This window comes from Poecilia reticulata, chromosome 18, assembly GCF_904066995.2.
Source record: "Poecilia reticulata chromosome 18, P_reticulata-male-v2, whole genome shotgun sequence".
NCBI lineage: Eukaryota > Metazoa > Chordata > Actinopteri > Cyprinodontiformes > Poeciliidae > Poecilia > Poecilia reticulata.
In genome coordinates, this window is record NC_088847.1 from 20,272,796 (window position 1) to 20,294,443 (window position 21,648).

The 21,648-nt window shown below is 36.2% G+C and overlaps 1 protein-coding gene across 2 annotated transcripts in view; it reads left to right on the plus strand.

The window, feature by feature from the left end:
- Positions 1-21,648, plus strand: part of LOC145548776 (uncharacterized) — a 43,234-nt gene extending 21,586 nt beyond the window's left edge. The window contains exons 4-10 of one of the 2 annotated variants that reach the window (XM_081599717.1): positions 12,572-14,380; positions 14,493-17,227; positions 18,255-18,290; positions 18,864-19,304; positions 19,491-19,733; positions 20,095-21,157; positions 21,254-21,648. In XM_081599717.1, coding sequence (XP_081455843.1) covers positions 17,194-17,227; positions 18,255-18,290; positions 18,864-19,304; positions 19,491-19,733; positions 20,095-20,408 — 1,068 coding nt within the window. In that variant the 5' untranslated portion in view covers positions 12,572-14,380; positions 14,493-17,193 and the 3' untranslated portion in view covers positions 20,409-21,157; positions 21,254-21,648. Of the gene's footprint in view, positions 1-12,571; positions 14,381-14,492; positions 18,291-18,863; positions 19,305-19,490; positions 19,734-20,094; positions 21,158-21,253 lie in introns of both variants that reach the window. The other variant, XM_081599716.1, reaches the window with a different exon arrangement.

The following is a 21,648-nucleotide window of genomic DNA, read 5'->3' on the forward strand; positions in this document are numbered from 1 at the left end:
GAGAAAAGACTTGCTGCGTTCCTGTTGGTTGTGCAGGAGGTTGAATTTCTGCTTTTCAAAGATGTACGGTTGTATAATTAAGCATCTGTTTGCAGCCATTTTCAAATGTGAGTGTAAAAGTTGAGTTGGGGGCGTGGCCAGCAGCAGCTTATTTGGATTTAGAGACAAGAGGCCCTAAAACAGCTCATCCTGAAAGGAGCTCAAAGCAGGAAGAACTGATTAGACTGAAACCTCATTACCTAAGAAGGATTTTGTGCAAAAAATGTGATTAACATATTTTGTAAATCCCATAGATGAATCTTACTGGTAACTAAGTGGTAATGCCTTTTCCAATATACTTATAAACATTGTTATATCATTGTTTGTTGCTGAACTGTAAATGAAAATGCTACAGATGTTTATGTACATTTTTACATTTTGTCAACATAATTTAATGCTAACCTTTTTATAATTTGTTTCTGGGTCAACAGGTTATGTCTCTAGAATGAAAGTACAATTAACTTCTCAAAGAAAACTGTCAGAATCAGAGATGGAAGAGGTTTTAGCAGAGGTGAGGCTAACCTGTGAAAATGTTTATATTTTTGTAGATTTTATTTATTTAACATAAATTTAAATGACCTTAACCATTATTTGGTGGTAAGATGGTTTGTTTTGTTTTTCAGTACCTCAAAAAAAATGGTTTATCACAGTTTTCCATGAAAATTCGCATCATCAAACCATAAGAGACGAAGAAAGTCAAGGATGACGTCTTGGATCAGCCCAGTTGCAATAATGAATATTTACTTCTGCCTGTTCTCTTAAATTGTATATATAGTTTTCAGCAACATTTATTTAACTTGGACAACTTTTTCTAAGAGTTTGTTTAAATAATATATCATTGGTGAATCTATTTCTGTCTCACTAGTGGTTCAGGTGTCAGTTTTTGAAAAAATAATTACTTGTATTAGTTCATAAAATATCCCTTTTTATCCAAGATAGACAAACTGAGTTATCAATAACGGTATGAAGAAAACTATGAGCCATGACAAAAGGCTCATTGTTAGGATTCAGCACATCCTCATTGCTGGCTATCAGTTACCAAAAGCCAACATGTTTATTCATGTATGTGTCACTTCTTAATTGATCTTTACAGTAAGGTTAAGATAAAAGCATAATCCAGCTCAAATCAGGCAGTAACAAATGTTTTAATCTGGCAGATTAAAATTGCTGGCAGGTTAAACCAAAGTACTACATATGGGGGAATATCATCAGATTATAATCCACTTTTTAAAAAATGCTTAATTCCTATGTATCAGTTTATGTTACTCAGAAATATCAGTTAAAACAAGAGAAAGGAAAAGCGACCACAAATCAGTCACCCCACCAAGTCCAGCAGGGGGCGACAAAGACATAAAAACTGGACCGTTTTAAAATGCAGTCACAGAGGCAAACTCTAAAAACATTCAGTGATTTTATCTGTCTGTTTCTGCAGAGTTTTAGCTAGATTTCATATTTAGTTTATTTCATATTATGCTGTTGTGTTAAAAGATCAAGTAAAGAAGTGATAATTACATGAACTACTGTCCTCTGATCCACTGTCGCCCCTGCATGGCAGAAACAACTTTCCAGGTGAAGAACAAAAACATTGGTTCCTCAGAAATATCTTGTTTCTATTTTCTATTCCACACTGTAGCACTGGTTTTGCTCTTTCACAAAGTGCTTCATTCACACTTTCTGCTTTGCATTGCAAAGTTTCTTATCCTCTTTACACAGAAGTTTGTAAATGTCCATAAATAAATACAAAGGCAAATGGAACTATGCACACCCTGCATTATTCTTGTTTGCTCTACTATCACCTACAGTCTAAGAAGCTTCTTTACTTTCATTTTCCCCAAGTTTTCTATGACAGATCCATTTCACAGGAACGTATTATCTACAGCATCAGTTACAGTTGTGATATAAAATAGACTCCATTACCATGTCATGTGTACTTAAAGCTTTGGTTCTCTAGGTTCTCTGGAACATATTGGTTCTACAGCTCGTTAGCTGGTTGTGCTAATTAAAGAGATCTCAGATGTTGGGGGTGGAATCTGATGAAACTCTCTGTGGTTTTGAGGTCCCAGTCTCAGCTGTCCTGCTAAAGCCTCGACATTCCACAACTCTGGCGTTTCCTCATTGAGCCCTAGGTATTTTTAAGCTTTTCCTGTTTCTTTTTTATGTACCTGTTGCTTCATATTGCTACATTAATCACTGCTGCCACAGTGTCCAGTTGGCTACAAATCTTTCATATCAAGCTTGATCTGGAAATCCTATAGGATGTTAATTCTTTATGTTGACATTGTTATTCTCTGTTATTCTCAACTTCTCTTGTTGTGTCCCCAAACTCAGTGTTCCTGTACTGTACTCTATTCCATTTGATAATGTTTCATACACTTTGGTTAGTAACATTTTAGTCTGATGTGATGTGATGAATTGAGCTAAATTGTTTCATCCCAATTGAAGGAACTCCTCTACAGCTCTGCCAAAATAAAATAGGTCACATTTAGCTGCTGTGTAAATGCAGAAATCTGCCCCATTAAACAACTAAACCAAATCAACAGTTACTGTCCTTTGACAGTAACTTTAACTAACTTTATGCCTTAAAACAGGCGACATGTCTCCAATCATACACTCTAAGAAATAATCCTGTAAATTTACAGTAAAATACTGGCAGCTATAGACGGCAGTATTTTACTGTAAATGCACAGTAGCTGTACTGTAATTAATCCTGACAGTAGATTACTGTCAATGCAAGTACGGTATAGATACTGTGAAGGAACGGTAAACTTCTGGCGTCAATAGCTGCCAGTAGTTTACCATTTTTTGACAGAATGGTTATTTACTGTTTTTCTGAAAGAACGGTAAAAAAGATACTAGTAGCTACAGATGCCAGTTTTTTGTTGTTGTTTTTTTCCCGTTCTTTCAGAAAAACGGTAAAAAACTGGCGTCTGTAGATACCAGTTTTTTACTGGAAATGTACCTTTTCAAATCCTGTAATGACTTTTTAAAGTGGTTTACTGTCGGTAAATACTGTAATGACGCCAACACAACGCATATGTAGTACCGCCAAGAGGGTTTATTAGAAATAACAGTGAGCTGCTATTTCTTAGGCTACAGCTCACGCCTCCAACAAATCGTTACACTCAACTGATTAGCTTCACTGCTAACACACACAGAACTCTCCCCTGTCAGATCAGCATCGGTCCTGGTCCTCCTGCTCCCCTGATCCCCCGCCCATATGACAGATCCATCACATGTGAGTGGAAGTCAGCAGAGTCAACCCATTACACTCTACACATAACAATAAGGATAACAATGCAACTTACAACAAATACACATAACCATATGGACCCCAGCAGAACTAAAACACAGAATCGTTAACATACCACAGTGGCCAACAGGTGCAAATGTGCAGCAAACACGAGAAAAAACAAACACCAAAGAAAATACGCAAACAAATAAGACCATAACCACAAAAAAAGAGATGCAAAAAAAGATAAAAATTAAAAACGGAAATTTTCCAGATAACTAGAGCTTTGTGTCCGAATTCAGGGTCTGCATCCTTTCAAGCTTATTCTTTCATGGGCTTGAGAAACGACCCGGTCTATGGAAGAGGGGTCCTGCGAAGGCAGAGAGCATTACAGAGAAGTTGTAGTATTCAGCTAGCTGCCTAGCCTCCACCTCGGCATTATGTTGCTTAGCAACCGTGACAAAACTATTAATGGTTTTCAAGAGTCAAAGTGGCACTTACTTTATTAGATGCAAATGAAGGCACCGTCCAACATGGAAAAAGAGAAGACAATATAATTTAGATCCTAAATGATATAAAAACAGAAATATTTCAAAGCAAAGAAAAGAGCAACTAGCCTGAATGAGATGCCAGTCAAAGTCCATCAGGTTTTTGATGAGGGTGGAAACCTGCACATTCACTGTCTGCTTTTTCTTTCCCGTCTTTGACCGGCTTTTGTGCCCCTTTCTATGTTAATCCCAAGGAAGCGACTTAAAAACACAATCAAAAATGGGAAAATTCCTGAGAATATAAATAGTGTGGCATTCTGAAGACAACAGGTACAATTTATAAAGCCGTTTTTAATTATGTAAAGAGAAAACATCACCAACTATGTCAAATGTTAATCATAACTTGCTACATCATGATTTCTCTGTTTTGTTTCGTGACATCTTTTATTTAAAAATTATGTTCATCCTCATTCTTGTACTGTCAGATGTGCTGGCAGCTTGTAAAAAGCAACTTTTCAATGGAAGTCACACCCACCTGTAATACCTTAAAACATGCAAAGCATCTCAGTACTTTGCTTATATTTGCCTTGTAGCGTTGAAGCTTATCAGTTTGTCTATGTTGTGAAATGCATCAATAGCATTTGGATTTAGAAATCATCTGGATACTCTATTTTATCTCAAGCGTTCATTGATGGATTACAGACTCATCCTGTTTGGGCTCATAGGTTTGTGTCCGTTTTCTTAATATGACTTCTTATAACCCTTTTTTTTTTTTTTTTTACATTTTCCTGGGTTCAAATCGGGTCTGCACAGTGACACAGTTGGTAGAGCTGTTGCCTTGCAGCAAGAAGGTTCTGGGTTCGATTCCCGGCCCCGGTCTTTCTGCATGGAGTTTGCATGTTCTCCCTGTGCATGCGTGGGTTTTCTCCGGGTACTCCGGTTTCCTCCCAGTCCAAAAAACATGACTGTCAGGTTAATTGGTCTTTCTAAATTGCCCCTAGGTGTGAGTGTGTGTGTGCATGGTTGTGTGTCTCTGTGTTGCCCTGCGACAGACTGGCGACCTGTCCAGGGTGACCCCGCCTCTCGCCCGGAACGTTAGCTGGAGATGGGCACCAGCAACCCTCCCGACCCCACTAAGGGACAAGGGTATAAGAAAATGGATGGATGGATGGATGGATGGATGGATGGGTTCAAATCCCAGGAGAGACCTGCTTACATGTTCTGTCTGTCTTTGTCTTAATAGTTATTTTTCTTAAATTCATCATATTCAGATGTTTACTGTATTTTCCGCACTATAAGGCGCACCAGATTATACGGCGCACCTTCAATGAATGGCCTATTTAAAAACTTTTTTCATATATAAGGCGCACCATCTAGTTATGCATCCACTAGATGGAGCTGCACTAAAGGATGAATGTCTAAAGCCACTTTGTTGACATAAAGAATGTCAATAAAACAGTCCGACTCCGGTCGGCGAGAAGAGCCTTCCGACTGGGCCGGGGCGTGGCCGGACGATGGTCACTCTGTTTGCGCACAGCATGTTCGTGGAGAACGTGGTGCTAAATGACCTGCAGACGACCTGATTCTAGACGGTCGGTAGGTAGATAGGTCAGTCAAACTTTATTTACAAACCAGCGTTCTGACAACTATCCCAGCATGCACCGCACGCTTCTTCTTCTACGGGCAAAAATGAAGTTGGCGGCTGCTTACCGTAGTTGCTAGACCTGTTGTGGCTCAATATTGGTCCATATATAAGGCACGCCGGATTAAAAGGCACACTGTCGGCTTTTGAGGAAATTGAAGGTTTTTAGGTGCTCCTTATAATGCGTAAAATACGGTACATGCGTTTCCATACCATTTGTTAGAATCACTCTTGAGACCATATGACAAGGATAAACTGTTTTGAGTATCCATCCGGGGCTGCATTGTGGCGCAGTTGATAGAGCTGTTGCCTTGCAGCATGAAGGGTCTGAGTTTGATTCCCGGGGACAGTCTTTCTGCATGGAGTTTGCATGTTCTCCCTGTGCATACGTGGGTTTTCTCTAGGTACTCTGGTTTCTTGCCATATTCCAAAAACATTACTGTCAGGTTAATTGGTCTGTCTAAATTGTCTCTAGGTGTGAGTGTGTGTGTGTGCATGGTTGTTTGTCCTGTGTGTCTCTGTGTTGCTCTGTGACAGACTGGCGACCTGTCCAGGGTGACCCCGCCTCTCGCCCAGAACGTTAGCTGGAGAGGCACCAGCACCTCTCCCGACCCCACTAAGGGACAAGGGTGTAAAGAAAATGGATGGATGGAGTATCCATCCATAACTTGCTGCTCATTTCTTCTTCATAGGTCTAGTTGTGCATTTTTTGTTTGTAGCTTGAACAAACATTTTCTATTGTAACTTCAAGTGTGATGTCTTGAACCGATATTTTCATTAAATCTTCAGCTTCCACCTTATTTCTCAAAAGATAACAAAAAGCCATTATGAACAAAACAAACATCTCTGTTATTAAAAATTAAGGTATTTGTTTCTGAGCTCATTTTCAATCTGTAGTTTGGCTTATTTGTATTTCCTGTGAAGTAATAATGTGATTTTTCTCACTGCTTTTTTAGCTGATGTTGGTAAGGGACATATTTCACTGAGGAAAATTAAACCATTTAAGCATCGTTGCAAAGTCTTTAGGACAAAATGTAAAATGTTTGCCTGTTTTGCACATTTAAGCAGCGTGTTTACAGTCTGTCCCCAGGTGAATCCCCATTTAACGCTGATCTTGGCTAATAAACCAATGACATCCTCCTCTGGGTTTTTATGTAATATTTAATATTTTATTGGCATGCTAATCTTACTTAACTTGATAAAAGTTAAATAATTATCTCACTCATTATTCTATCATTTCGTAACTCTATATCTGCTTTAGTTTAAATTATATATTTGAGTACATTGTGTTGGTTTTCTGTTCACATATTTTGATTGTGTTGTGCTGGCAGTTTTTCTCCCAACAGCTTCATTAGTTAAATCATATAATGACTTTAAAACCTGCTGACCTCTAGTGAAGCTGTCCACCATGTTTTACATATTTCCATTATTCAGAACAACTGAATTAATTCATTAACACTGAAGTTTGATTTGCAAAGGAGGTAATTCAACCGATTATGTGTATTAGTGCCAGAACACTGGAGATGAACAAACCTGCTTTGAAGGTTACTTTGCAGTTCCTTCCTGCTTACCAAGTCCTTTTAAACTACACAGGTGACAGAAATTACATTAAAACAAATTCTAGAAGGACCTTATGAAAAATTGTAGACCTGAATGTCAAAAGTAACGGCAAACAAAATGTAATTGAGTTTTTTTTTGGGGGGGGGGGGTTATTAAGCTTGGCTAACAAGGCTGATTAAATGCGTTTAATCACTATTTTTGCTGACATTTTCCACAGAAAAAACACTTGGAAGAGATAAGTAAGATTAATGCAATGCCTGTAATTCAATGCTGTTAAAGTTTAATGGGTTTTATTTCAGGCGTCCTGCTCAGTGTTGCTAGCGCCCAAAGCCATCAGTACTACTTTGTGAACACTTCGCTAACATGGACAGAAGCTCAGAGTGTCTGCAGACGGAACTACACTGATCTGGCCACCATTGAAAGCACAGCTGATGTTGATAACTTTCTAAGTACCACCTCCGGTTATACAGGTGAGTTTTTAACTTGAAAAAAGGAAGACAACACAGATATAAACAAACCCTGCGTTGTTTTATCAGTATTACTGAAAGTCTTATAATATGTAACAGTAAACATGTTACTGAAGCTTCTACATATAATAAACATGTTTTTTTTAATTATTTAGGCAAGGCATGGATCGGTCTCTACGACGACACAATAAACAGCTGGAAATGGTCCCTAAATGACAGCAGCTTCTATGGTCCTGGAGAAAATTCATTTAGGAACTGGGCTTCAGGCGAGCCCAATGACCAGTATGGACAACAGCATTGTGTTCAGTTTTATGGTTCTAGTGTTAACTCTGTAGGCCTATGGGATGACGTTCAGTGCACATACTTAAAGAAATGTGTATGCTATAATGGTAAGTATACATACACACACACACACACACACACACATACGTATACACATACATACATATACACACACACACACATATATTCTTTTAATAACCAGGATAAAAATAATGACAAAAGAGAAATACAACCAGGTTACATGTATGTGTATGTGTGTATATATATATATATATATATATATATATATATATATATATATATATATATATATATATATATATATATATATTTATATATATATATATATATATATATATATATATATATATATATATATATATATATATATATATATATATATATATATATATATATATATATATATATATATATATATATATATATATATACCAGGTTACATGTATGTGTATGTGTGTGTATATATATACACACACATACACATACATGTAACCTGGTTGTATTTCTCTTTTGTCATTATTTTTATCCTGGTTATTAAAAGAATATGTGTGTGTGTGTGTGTGTGTGTATATGTATGTATGAAAAAATTTAAGTATATTTTCTTTTCTTATTCTACATTTCATCTATATATTTACAGGTACAGTAGGTGGATCACCATCCTATGTTTTCAGTAACATTTCATTAAACTGGACAGAAGCTCAGAAATTCTGCCGTCAGAATTATGTTGACCTGGCCAGGTAATAACACTGTATCTTACAGCAAATACTGCATTAATACCAACACACTATATAAAGAGGGATTGTAGTTCTGGTTCATGAATTCTACAGACATTTTCCTCTGGGCTTTTGTTTTGTACTTTAAAAAGTTGATGTGTTATTCTTTATCTTTGTTAACACTTGGTGGTTTGTTTTGGCACTAAGCACAGTGCATTGTTTCTTTCCGTTAACTGTTTTCAATTTACTTCCTGTTGCGCCTGTTACTGAGTTATGAAAGTTGTATTTCTATATTTCTGGTAACTGGTATTTACTTTCTCTTTGCGTGTATCAGTCTTTCCTTTAAATATTTTTTCTACCTACTTTTTCTACAGCTGTCTGTTTATTAAACAAATCTCTGGACAATCTCTGTTATTGAGAAATGGTTGCTCCATTGATACGTGGACTCTGTTGAAGTTTTACACTTTACCCAGTCACTAATGTTTGTGATGTATGTTGTGTGCAGTTCAATACTATGAAGCGTACCAGAAATTTCCTAAAGTGTGAAACAACCATCATTCACTATGAAGAGAGACGTGCCGACCCTAACGAGACGGCTGTTAAAGATAGTTTAATAGTTGGAAGTGTGACCAACATGGACTGAACAGCTTTGTTTACTACATCTGCTGCTATTGCTAAAACTACTGCAATATTAAAACAGCGCCAAAAATCATCATCATCATTCAGAACTTCTTCTGTTTGCTAATTTAGTAAAATAGAAATTCTACTAGAGAGAATCCAAGTCAATTGGAGAAAGCCCAGTCTGTGCCACAAGCGAGACTTGAATCGAGAGGAATAGCACAGGAAGGCAATTGCCAGGATAGTAACTTTTATAACACATTTTTTATGTATTTGCTGAACAGTCATGTTGTGACAGTTTAACATGAGATAGATCATCTATAAAAAGATCAAGATCCTCCGCTTTTTTCCTGTGCTTCAACTGCTGTCTGAAGAAATGCACCGTGCCCAATGACAAACAACCAATCAGGGCCAGTAGGAGCATCTTAGCGCCGTCAATCAACTCCTCATGAATGAACTGCTAAATGTGCCAACAGCGGAGAAACAATCCACCATTACAGTAAAACCATTTACTCACTGTTACCTGTGGCTGTGCTAACTAGTCTTAGCATTCACAACAGGTTTTGCTGCCTTCCTGTTAGCAAAGCCCGTTTTCCTTTTCATTTTAAATGTACCTCATAGGTATTTTTGCTTTACAAAGTCACACCTGGAGATATTTGGCTGTTCAAACAGATTTTATGATGACTTGTTGTTGTATACAGAGCAAAATTCAATGTAATCACACATGTTCAGTAGAGTGAAACAAAAATTATTTCATTATTTTTGAAAACTGATTTGCTTTTGTTTGCAACCGACAGCTTGCTCTGTGAACATTGTCATATTTCCAAGATGGCAAAAAATACACAATAAAATGTACTAGCATTGAATTTAACAATCTTACAGTCAATTCTCCCTGCAATTTAATTATCTAGAGACAAGATTACATAATCAGCTGTTACCAAAAATACAATGTATGTCTTTTATGTGGCTAAAAGTTAGTTTGGTATAAAGTGGCACTAATTTGCTAACAGAAATCAAGCTAAGGACAAACATACAGCACATATAAAATAGAAAAAAAGCCTGATGCTACATTGTGACAGAAAGACTCGAGGAACTAACATGTCCTTTTCAAAATAAACTATTAATGGTTGAGATCTTATAGACGAAAAATGTTAGAAGTAATTCATAAGAAACACATCAATCTTCTTCCCCTCTGAAAAGAAAACATTTGTTTAAAAATATCACTAAAAAAAAGAACAAAACCCCTTTTCTGTTCCACTACCACAGAAAAATTAAAACATGAAATTCATAATTATTAGAGAGGTTTTTACCTGCCGATTCCGATTCCGATCACCCATGAGGGCCGATCACCGATACCGATCACATATATATTCTTTTTTTTTTATTAAACGCACTACCGGTTACATTATGTGGACAAAGGAACCATGAATTCACCTTAAATACTATCTTTAACAGACTGATAACATCTGAAGGCTCTGAAGAGGCTAAATAATGCAAAAAGTCAAAATAAAAACTCTCAACATTGCCAAAGAAATTCAAGTATGAAACTTATCAATCAAAGGCAAATACAGGATCCATTACAATAAAGAGCCACCAGAGTTACTGAATTAAAACTTCCTGATAGCATGGCGGCTAGCTGATTACTGCTAGCTCTGAGTGGCTGTTTCTGACTGAGCGGAGAAATTATGCAGAGCAGGGAGGAGATCGATTATTTTTTAGAGATTATTCGTCTCATGTTAGGAGTAAGTTTTATTACGTATGTAAAATGTATTTTTTTAAGTTAGATGCTGCAGCTTTAAGCAGAGGTTCGGTGTGAGAGTCACTACCAGGTGAAGCAGAAGCGGCTCCATCTGTGAAATATTACTACCTGTAGCGCGTAGCGGCGGTTCAACAGCGAGAGCAGAACCACATCGCAGCTCGAAGACTTAAATAATTTTGCGGGTTATTCGTTTAGCTTTCTGACCGTCATGCTAATCTGGGTGAGTGTTTGTAGCTGTGCGCTGCTTTACCTGCTATCTGATCCTCCATATGTCTTTTTTACTGCAGTGAACATCGATGTAGCTAAACTCCGTCAAGTATGGCATTGTTTTTATGCCATATTAGATTCGTCGTGTTGATGCATTTTGACGTGCTTCACCCCTGCCAGCATGCAGGGGTGAAGGAGGGCTGATATATGGGTCCCATATGGGTTTGTCCGCGGGTTCCACGATGGCCCCACATGGGTTTGCCCATGTAGGGCCTCAGCCTACATGTAGGGCCTCAGCCTACACGTAATGACTTTCTGCAAAAATACATTTAAAATAAATATAAATTCCTGAGTTTTGTGACTGAGATTTTGAGACAATTGCAACTTCATTAATGCTTTTAGAAATATTTTAAAAACTGGATCTTGTACTTTTAAGTTTTAATATAATAAAATTTTATCTTCTAAGGTCATTGGCCCGGGTGGCGGGGCCAATGACCGGGCCCTTCACGTGTATCACGGGGCCGCTTGCTGAATGTGTTGAGAGGGAGGGGGAGTGCGGCCTAATCAGCGGTTTGTTGTTTGTTTTACCCAGAAAGCATTTGGGCACATCAGCAAAAGCAAAACCATGAGTTAAACAGTCACTGGGGCTGACCACTATATATTCCGTCTAGGGACATGTATTTTATTGTTATATACACCTTTCGGAACAGGTGAGGGCGCTCTATGTTTGTCTGTTAAACTGACTTAAAACCTTTCTTCTTCCCTCGCTTGCCGGGATGCGGCTGCCCTCCCATAGCTCCCCCTCCTGCATATTTGTAAAAAACAGTTGATTATTTTAGTTTAGATTTAATGGCTGAAGCAAAATGAAACACTGTGGATTTTTAATTATTACTATGTATGTTTTTCTTGAGTATTAAAAACAAAAACAAACAAAAGACAACACAGCTATTGTCTTTTTGTGTGTTTGTATTAAAACAGAAAAATCAGAAGTAACCCAACACAGATTAGTTTTCCTTATGTACTGTATTTAATATGATGGTTTATTCATGTTACTTTCTCTTGCCAGTGTACGAAATCGGGCAGAAAATGAGATCATCAGAAACCTTACAGGTGCCAGCACTATTTGGATTGGACTGTATCGGGAAATGCTGTGGTCTGATGGCAGCACCTCTCTGTTTCGATACTGGGCAAATGGAGAGCCCAATGGACCATCTGGTGAACAGTGTGTTGCTGGATCATTTAGTGACTCTGGAAGATGGTCGGATGAAAGTTGCAGCCTGAGTTATCCATTCGTCTGCTACAAACCAAGTAATACAGCTCATGTCTGTTTCAGCAGCCATAAGTAATCCCTAAGTTTACATCCAGAAAAATTATGTTGGGAAGAACAATGTTATGCAACACAGAACAAATAAACTTTTTCTGAAAGTTTTACTTTTAACAATTTAAAGGAATTACAAAACCCAAATTTTTGTGTAAAAACAAAATGTTTTTTTTGACACTTTCCTGTTTCATTTGCCTGTAACTGTTTGTATTGTTTTTATCTTAGTTCCACCAAATGCAGAAGGTTTTACAGTTTCAGCACAAGATGACATCAGCATCACTCTGCAGTGGAACAAGATCAACAACATCACCAGCTTTGTTCTCCTGTTTAATGGTGTGGAGACATTCATCAGAGCCCCAGATGGAGATGGACCAGTAAACTACACAGTCTCATCTCTCTCTGCTGGAACAAACTACACATTCACTCTCTTCTCTGTTCTTGACAACATCAGGAGCAGTGGAGTCAGCATTACTGCAGCTACTGGTAAGACTTTACATTTTATTAGGAAACAAATATATTTTAATGCCAGAAGTCAGTGAGTCTGTAGTCTCTGGTTATTGTTTTGCTGTGGAGTGGTAAAGCGCACGACTCGTATACGTCCTCAGTCCTGGCTTGTTGACCTTTGCCACATCTTCCCCTCTCTCATAATCCAGGTTTTTTTTGGTTAATTTTTACAGTTTACTCTTAAACCTGTTCTGTAACAGTGTATGAAACATGAGTCTCATTGGAAGGACAGCAAAGTTGGTGATTAAATGTTCCATTAGGATCAACATTGTCAAACAGAGACTGTGATGTTTTTTTAAGAAAGTAATTAGATTAATTATATTTTACATAACATATTATTTAAAATTTTCTTGATCCCAGAAATGTTTTTACAGTATATATTAAATGATTGGATGGCTGATGTTAATTCATCCATATATATTCTCATTTTTATGTTGACAACCACTATCATGCTGGAATCTGATCAACTTTCAACTAAAGAACCACGTAAGTAAATCCATTTGTAAGTAGATACCTGGTATCTTACAAGTAAACCTATTTATGAAATCTGTTTTTACTTTTAGTTGCATTTTGATAAAGTCTTATATTATGAAAAAAAGCAAATATCACTAAAATTTGACTTCCTTAGGACTAAAATAAATACAATTATTTTAATGAATACAAATTTTACAACCTACATTCCATTTTTAGTTCATATAATTCACTGAGATTTTCCTACAACAACAAAGTAATACATTGGTAATATTGGGGTTATTGGTAATAATAATTATAAACATTTATCTAAAGCACAATCTAACATTTTATCAAAACCTGTGATGTAGTTCTGGTTGCAAGTTTAGAGATTTTGTCCTGCAAAGTGTCTCACGTAGCATTTTGCCAGTGAGCGCCCTCTTGTGGTCAACTATCAAAGTGATTTTACATGGAATTATCTTGATAAGCCAACATTCTTGCCACTTTTCCATAAAAAAACAGATTTGTTGTCCAAAACCAATAGCTGTAAAATCAACATATTGTCTTACCTGAGTGTAGATACTTCTCTGATTAGTGAGGTTACAAATAGAGAGGGCAGCGAGGAGATTTTTGTACTTCCATTTGGGTCTTAACTGCTTCTAAAAACGTCCCACACACTTAAAAAAAAAAAAAAAAAACACCCAGCTGGTTTTTGGCAATAAGTTAATGTTTTGTGGTATTTGAAAAAATGATCAGTTTCTAAAACATTAGAAATCAGCAGGCACTGCACCTAAATTTACCAAACTGTACATAGCAACCCCAAACCTGGCCCATCGCCTAGCAACCCAGCCTGAGCTCCAGCATGTTTGGTCATATCATTGTTATATCATTGTTTGTTGGTGAACTATAGTTGAAAATGCTACAGATGTTATGTAAATGATCACATTTTGTCAACATAATTTAATGCTAACCTTTTTATAATTTGTTTCTGGGTCAACAGGTTATGTCTCTAGAATGAAAGTACAATTAACTTCTCAAAGAAAACTGTCAGAATCAGAGATGGAAGAGGTTTTAGCAGAGGTGAGGCTAACCTGTGAAAAAGTTTATATGTTTGTAGATTTTACTTATTTAACATAAATTTAAATGACCTTAGCCATTATTTGGTGGTAAGATTGTTTGTTTTGTTTTTCAGTACCTCAAAGGAAATGGTTTATCACAGTTTTCCATGAAAATTCGCATCATCAAACCATAAGAGACGAAGAAAGTCAAGGATGACGTCTTGGATCAGCCCAGTTGCAATAATGAATATTTACTTCTTCCTGTTCTCTTAAATTGTATATATTGTTTTCAGCAACATTTATTTAACTTGAACAACTTTTTCTAAGAGATTGTTTAAATAATATATCATTGGTGAATCTATTTCTGTCTCACTAGTGGTTCAGGTGTCTGACTTTTTTGTTTACCAGATTCAGTTCAGTTAATCAGGATTGCTGTAATGATTTTTGTATAAATATATTGTGTTGGATTTTTATTGAGCTTAATGATGGTAGTAAATTTGTGTCTTTGAAGGCAATGTTAAAACTGAAAACAGCATGTAGTTTATAGAGCAAGAAACTGTAATAATAATAAAAAGAAGTGAAACTAAAGTGTCTTTACCTTTAAACAAACATTACATTCAGTTATTTAATTAACCTTTTTCAACTTTTTATAGCAATTACAACAATTACAAATAGTTGCTATCTTATCATCAGTCTTCCTTATTTAAACATTGATGGCATGTCACTTTTTAATTGATCTTTAAGGTAAGGTTAAGGTTAAGAGAATAATCCAGCTCAAATCATGCAGTAACAAATGTTTTAATCTGGCAGATTAAACTAAAGTTTATTACATATATAATCCACTTTTAAAAAATTCTTAATTCCCATGTATCAGTTTATGTTACTTAGAAATATCAGTTAAAACAAGAGAAAGGAAAAGCGACCACAAATCAGTCACCCCAACAAGTCCAGCAGGGGGCGACAAAGACATAAAAACTGGACCATCTTAAAATGCAGTCACAGAGGCAAAGAACGTTCAGTGATTTTATCCGTCTGTTTCTGCACATTTTTAGCTAGATTTCATATTTAATTTGATTTCATATTATGCTGTTGTGGTAAAAGATCAAGTAAAGAAGTGATAAATACATGAACTACTGCCCTCTGATCCACCGTCGCCCCTGCATGGCTGAAACAGCTTTCCGTGTGAAGAACAAAAACATTGGTTTCTCAGAAATATCTTGTTTCTATCTCATGTTCCACACTGTAGCACTGGTTTTGCTCTTGTACAAGGTGCTTCATTCACACTTTCTGCTTTGCATTGCAAAGTTTCTTATCTTCTTTGCACAGAAGTTTGTAAATGTCCGATGCTTATAAGTACAAAGGCAAATGGAACTATGCACACCCTGCATTACTCTTGTTTGCTCTACTATCACCTACAGTGTAAGATGCTTCTTTACTTTCATTTTCCCCAAGTTATCTATGGCAGATCCATTTCACAGGAAAGGATTATTTACAGTATCAGTTACAGTTGTGATATAAAATAGACTCCATTTCCATGTCATGCAAAGCTTTGGTTCTCTAGGTTCTCTGGACCTTAACGGTTCTATAGCTCGTTAGCTGGTTGTGCTAATTAAAGAGATCTCAGATGTTGGTGGTGGAATCTGATGAAACTCTCTGTGGTTTTGAGGTTCCAGTCTCAGCTGTCCTGCTAAAGCCTCGACATTCCACAACTCTGGCGTTTCCTCATTGAGCCCTAGACATTTTTTAGCTTTTCCTGTTTTGTTTTTATGTAGCTGTTGCTTCAGATTGCTACATTAATCACTGCTGCCACAGTGTCCAGTTGGCTACAAATCTTCTGTTTTTTTTATATAAAGCTTGATCTGGCAATCCTGAAGGATATTATTCTCGACTTCTCTTGTTGTGTCCCCAAACTCAAATGTTCCTGTACTTTATTCCGTTTCATAATAATGTTTTATACACTTTGATTGGCAGCATTTTATACCACACTAATACATGCTGAATTCCAGTAGGTACATTTCTTCATATATTGCATTTGGGTCCAGTCTGATGTGATGTGATGAATTGAGCTAAATTGTTTCATCCCAATTGAAGGAACTCCTCTACAGCTCTGCCAAAATGAAATAGGCCACATTTAGCTGCTGTGTAAATGCAGAAATCTGCCCCATTAAACCACTAAACCAAACAGTTGCTGTCCTTTGACAGTAACTTTAACTAGTAACTTTATGCCTTAAAACAGGCGACATGTCTCCAATCATAGTTCTCTAGAACTACCGTATTTGCAGGTTTTAGAAGCATCCCTACTAAAACACATCTGAAACTATTTAATTTCTCATTTCCAGACCTTTCCTAAGCTTAATCAAATACTGTAGAGATATTTCAATCATTTGATTGAACTGTGTTTTAACAGGGAGTGTAACCCGGTGTTTTAACCCAGTAAAACTTCTGTGATTCTCTTAAACTCCTGGCTTCCTCAGTCTCACCAACTATAATGTTGACGATAAAACTGACCTAATGATGCAACTCCTCCTTCTATGAACTCTAGAAATGTTGAACTTTAAATTAAATGACACTAATCTGCTTTCATCATTTCCGTGTTTTTACTGTCATACACCCTGAAAAGTGACATATGTGGCATTCATGGAAGAGCTGCATCTCTTCCATGAATGCCACGCCCATCTATAGTACCTTTAAACATGCAGAGCATCTCAAGACTTTGTCTCTGTGTGCCTTGAAGCCTTGAAGCTGTCATCTGCTTGTCTGTGTTGTGAAATGCATTTATAGTGTTTGGATGTAGAACATTTTCTTGATACTTCATTTTATCTCAAGCTTTCACTGATGGATTACAGGCTCATCCTGTTTGGGCTCTCAGGTTTGTGTCTGTTGTTTTTCTTATTCTAACTTCTTAAAGTCTTTTTTCTTTTAGCGTTTCTTCCACAGAGGAAAACTGAGGCAGAGATGCAACATAAGAAAAAGGTTAAAATTAAAGTAATGAGTTGAATATACTATGTACATTTTCATAGTGCACATGTACACTATGAAAATGTGCATTTTCACAGTGTACATGAAAATGCACATGAGGTGTGATTGGCACTTTCACCTCAATGCATGGGTTCAAACCTTTCCTCAACTTTTAGGTACATTAGAATTACCAATATTATTTATAATTTCTAGTAGTGTAACTTTTGTTTATAGCTTGAACAAATGTTTCTATTGGTCTTACACCAGGGTTTTGTGATGGATACTCCAAAACATTAACTTTTGCTGTCCTTTCATGTTAATCTAAAACAAATATTAATGTCATTTACCAATCAGAAAACTAATTTGTTGTTGAGCTACAACTTTCAGGATGTCTTGAATTGATGATGGAATATGTTTATGAAATTCCACCTTTTTTCTGCAGATATAACAATATATGGAAAAAACACTTCAGTTATCATTAAAAATTAAGGTTTTTGTTTCAAACTATAATCTGGGTTCTTCATGTTGCCAGTGGATAATGTGATCTTCCTCGCTAAATGTTTATTAGCTGATGTTGGAAAATGAGACGACTTCAGCATCTTTGCAAAGTCAAAAGGACAAATCAGATTTGTTTATACTGTTTATGATAGCCTGACTGATTTGTTTAAACTTTTACATGATGTCAAACATTTAAGCGGTGTGTTTACACTACAGGTCCACCTGGATTTAACTATGATCTTGTCTAACAAATCAATGGCATCCCACTGAGATTTCTCTAACAGTTTAACTGATATTGACTTACTTAAAGTTACATAAAAATGTTTTCTCTGCTATTATTCGGGAATCTAGCAAATTGTTTTTAATATATTGTATGTAAATGTCTAATTTCAAATGTATTGATTTGCTGTTTTCATATTTTGTTTCTGTTTTAATGGCAGTTTTTCTCCAAACTTCATTGATCTCTGTGGCTACTGGTAAGACTTTACATCTTATTATGAAAGAGAGACTTTTTCACACCAGAAATCTGTTAGTTTTATCTGCAGTCTGTTGGTTGGTCGTTCAAGACGTCTGAGTTTGAGAAAAGATTTGGGGAATAATTTTCTCATTGAGCTTACTGTGTAACAACTAAACATGAGTCTCCTTTGAATAACAGCAAAGTGAAATTGGTCATAAAATTTCTTAGTGAGTTTTATTTGCAGTGTTGTGTCTAAAACATAACAGGAGCAACAGTTTCAAAATGAAATGGAGTGAGAACTTTCTGATCATTGTTCACAGCAAAGATCAGAAACTTAAGTCTCTCAAAGGAAAATTGTCTGTAACTGGATTTCAACCTGTCAGACTGTGGCATTGCATTTATTGAGAAGAAATTATGGAAGATATTATGATCTTACTTACCTGCTAATCTATTCTCAGGTGCAGAAAAACCTCTTCACCCACATTCTCTCAAAATCTGATAGGTCAAAATGAAAGCAGAAGTATTTGGTATCTTTAAACTTATAATGTTTATCTTCTGTTTTTTCCACATGTTGTATTTGATGATGACCAAGCTTCTTGTACCGGCTGTGATTGTTGTGCTTCTGGCACAGAGTGCATCACCACCAATGGAGTTGTTCAATGCCTTGACCCCTGTGCCACATACACTGTACTGAACGATACATGGCGTTCAACAGAGAATACAGACCAAACAAACTTACGCTGTGACCGAAACATTGTCTGGAGTGGTTGGTATCGCTTTTATTTGGGGCAGAGCAGCGCTCGGATGCCAGAGAAATGTGTAGCAGAAGACCGATGCGGAGCCGATGTTCCCTTATGGATAACTGAGCCTCATCCAGTCCAGCTTAATGAAATCGTAACTCGCACTGTGTGTAACGCTTGGTCAGGTTCCTGCTGCCTTTTTGCCTCCCACACCATCCAGATCAAAGTTTGTTCTGGTTACTACGTCTACAAACTTCAACAGCCAACTGCATGTTGGCTGGCATATTGTACAGGTACTGTTTTATGGTAATTTACAAATAAAGAATTGTCACACACATACATGAACCCTAATTATTGTTAGATTTCTAGTAATTTCAGTTACTCCCTTAACCGAACCAAATGTGTAGCATAATCTTTATGTTTGGTAAAAGAAAAATAATGATTTATATTGTAATTCATGTTGTATTTATCTGCATTAGAAATTCCACCCTTCATAGTTCTGGCACAAAGTGAGACCAGCATCACTCTGCAGTGGAGCGCGGTCACCACCAGCTTTGTTCTCCAGTATGACGGCACAGAGACAAACATCAATGCTCCAGATGGAGCTGCAACAGTGACTCACACAGTCTCATCTCTGACTGCTGGAACCATACACACATTCACTCTCTACACTGTGACTGGAAATGTGAGAAACAGTGGAGGACAACTGACAGCTGTTACAGGTGAGATATTCCACTGACGGTCAGCTTTGGTGGCTTGGACCACTATGTTTGGATCACAAATGGGAGAAAACCCTGGAAAAGACTGATGTCTAAGAAAACTATTTAACTATAAATATAGAACTATATCTCTCTTCTCCGGCTGAGAACATAAAACAACCTGTTATATTTTTATAAGGTGAAAAGATGTTTATTACATAGATGGAACAATCGTATATTCCCTCTACATAATTGTTTGATTGACTTGGACATGTTTTTTTTTCTTTGTCTGAGCTACCATTAAGATACTTGCAACTCATAGATGTACAAGAAAAGCCAAAATATAAGTTGTACCATCTCTGAACATCTAATTTTTCTATTTCAGCTCCACAAAATGCAGAAGGATTTAAAAAATCAGGACAATATAAGAGCAACATCACCCTGCAGTGGAATAAAATCAACAACAACACCAGCTTTGTTCTCCAGTGTGACGGCATAGAGACAAAGATAAATGCACCAGATGGAGATGGACCAGTGACCCACACAGTTTCATCTCTCGCTGTTGGAACCAAATACAATTTCACTCTCTTCTCTGTGTTTGAGTCCGTCAGAAGCAGTGGAGTACAACTTGTAGCTTTCCTTGGTGAGATTATTTATTTATTTATAATGTATAAATGGATAGAAATTGAACATTGCTGATCACACTTTTACAAGTCAACTGCACAGGAAAGGCAGACTTTCACAGGAAGTTCTTTTCACTAAAAAGCTGCGTAATTAACTTCACTGAGAAAAATACACATTTAATTTTGTTTAACTTGAAGTATATTTTGCTCCAAATGGTTTTATTGCAGTTTTAAGAAAATAACTGCCACAAATTGAAGAAATTAATTGCATTAATATTCCACTAAACATATTATTTATAATCTTCTTGACCCCAGAAATGTTTGATGTTAATTCATACAATATGTTCTTGTTTTTATGTTGACAACCATCATTGTGCTGAAATCTGTTTGATCTTCAACTAAAGAACCAAGTAAGTAAATCCATTTGTAAGATGCTTGCAGTTATTTTTTCCCTTTAATAAATTAGCCTATACAACAAATTTTATTTAATTTTTAAGATTTATAATCAACTGTCAATGTCAGCAATCGGTGAGATCCACCCAATCAAAGCTATGTGAAAAGCATCAATTAGCTCAAGTTTCTCTCTCTTACTGGAAACTAGATGGTAATAGTTGTGTTAAAGATTTTACCAAATAATTAAACCATTGTTACACCAGTGTTCATTTCTGAACTATATTAAAAATCCACCAAATTACCATGTAAATTGTTATATTTTGACATAATGATTGTGTTTTTGTGTCAACAGGCTATATTATTAGAATGAAACTTGAATTAAATTCTCAGACACAACTATCAGATTCAGAGATGGAAGATGTTTTAGTGGAGGTGAGACTAACATTTGTCGAAGTTTAAATCTTTCTACTATCATTTAACTTGAATTTAATTGACTTTTGCAGCATTGAAATGTGTTTTGTTTTTCAGTTCTTCAAAGCTCATGGTTTATCACAGTTTTCTCTGAAAGTTCGCATCATCAAACCGTGAAGAAATCCAAGGATGAAATGGAGGATCAGTCCAGTTTCTTTAGTTAATATTTACTTTTGTCTTTGTTCTCTTAAATTTAATATATTATCAGCCACATGTATTTACTTAGGGAAAAAAAAGATCATTGCTTATTTAATATTCTATCATGCATGACTCTTTCGTCTAAATAGTGGTAAAGATGTTTTTTGTTTATTTGTCTGTTTGGTTATTTTACAGGACTCAGTTGAATTTATTAGGATTACTATAATTATCTTTTTATGCACATATTTTTTTCGTTTATATACTGTATATATATACACACACACACACACACATTATATATATATATATATATA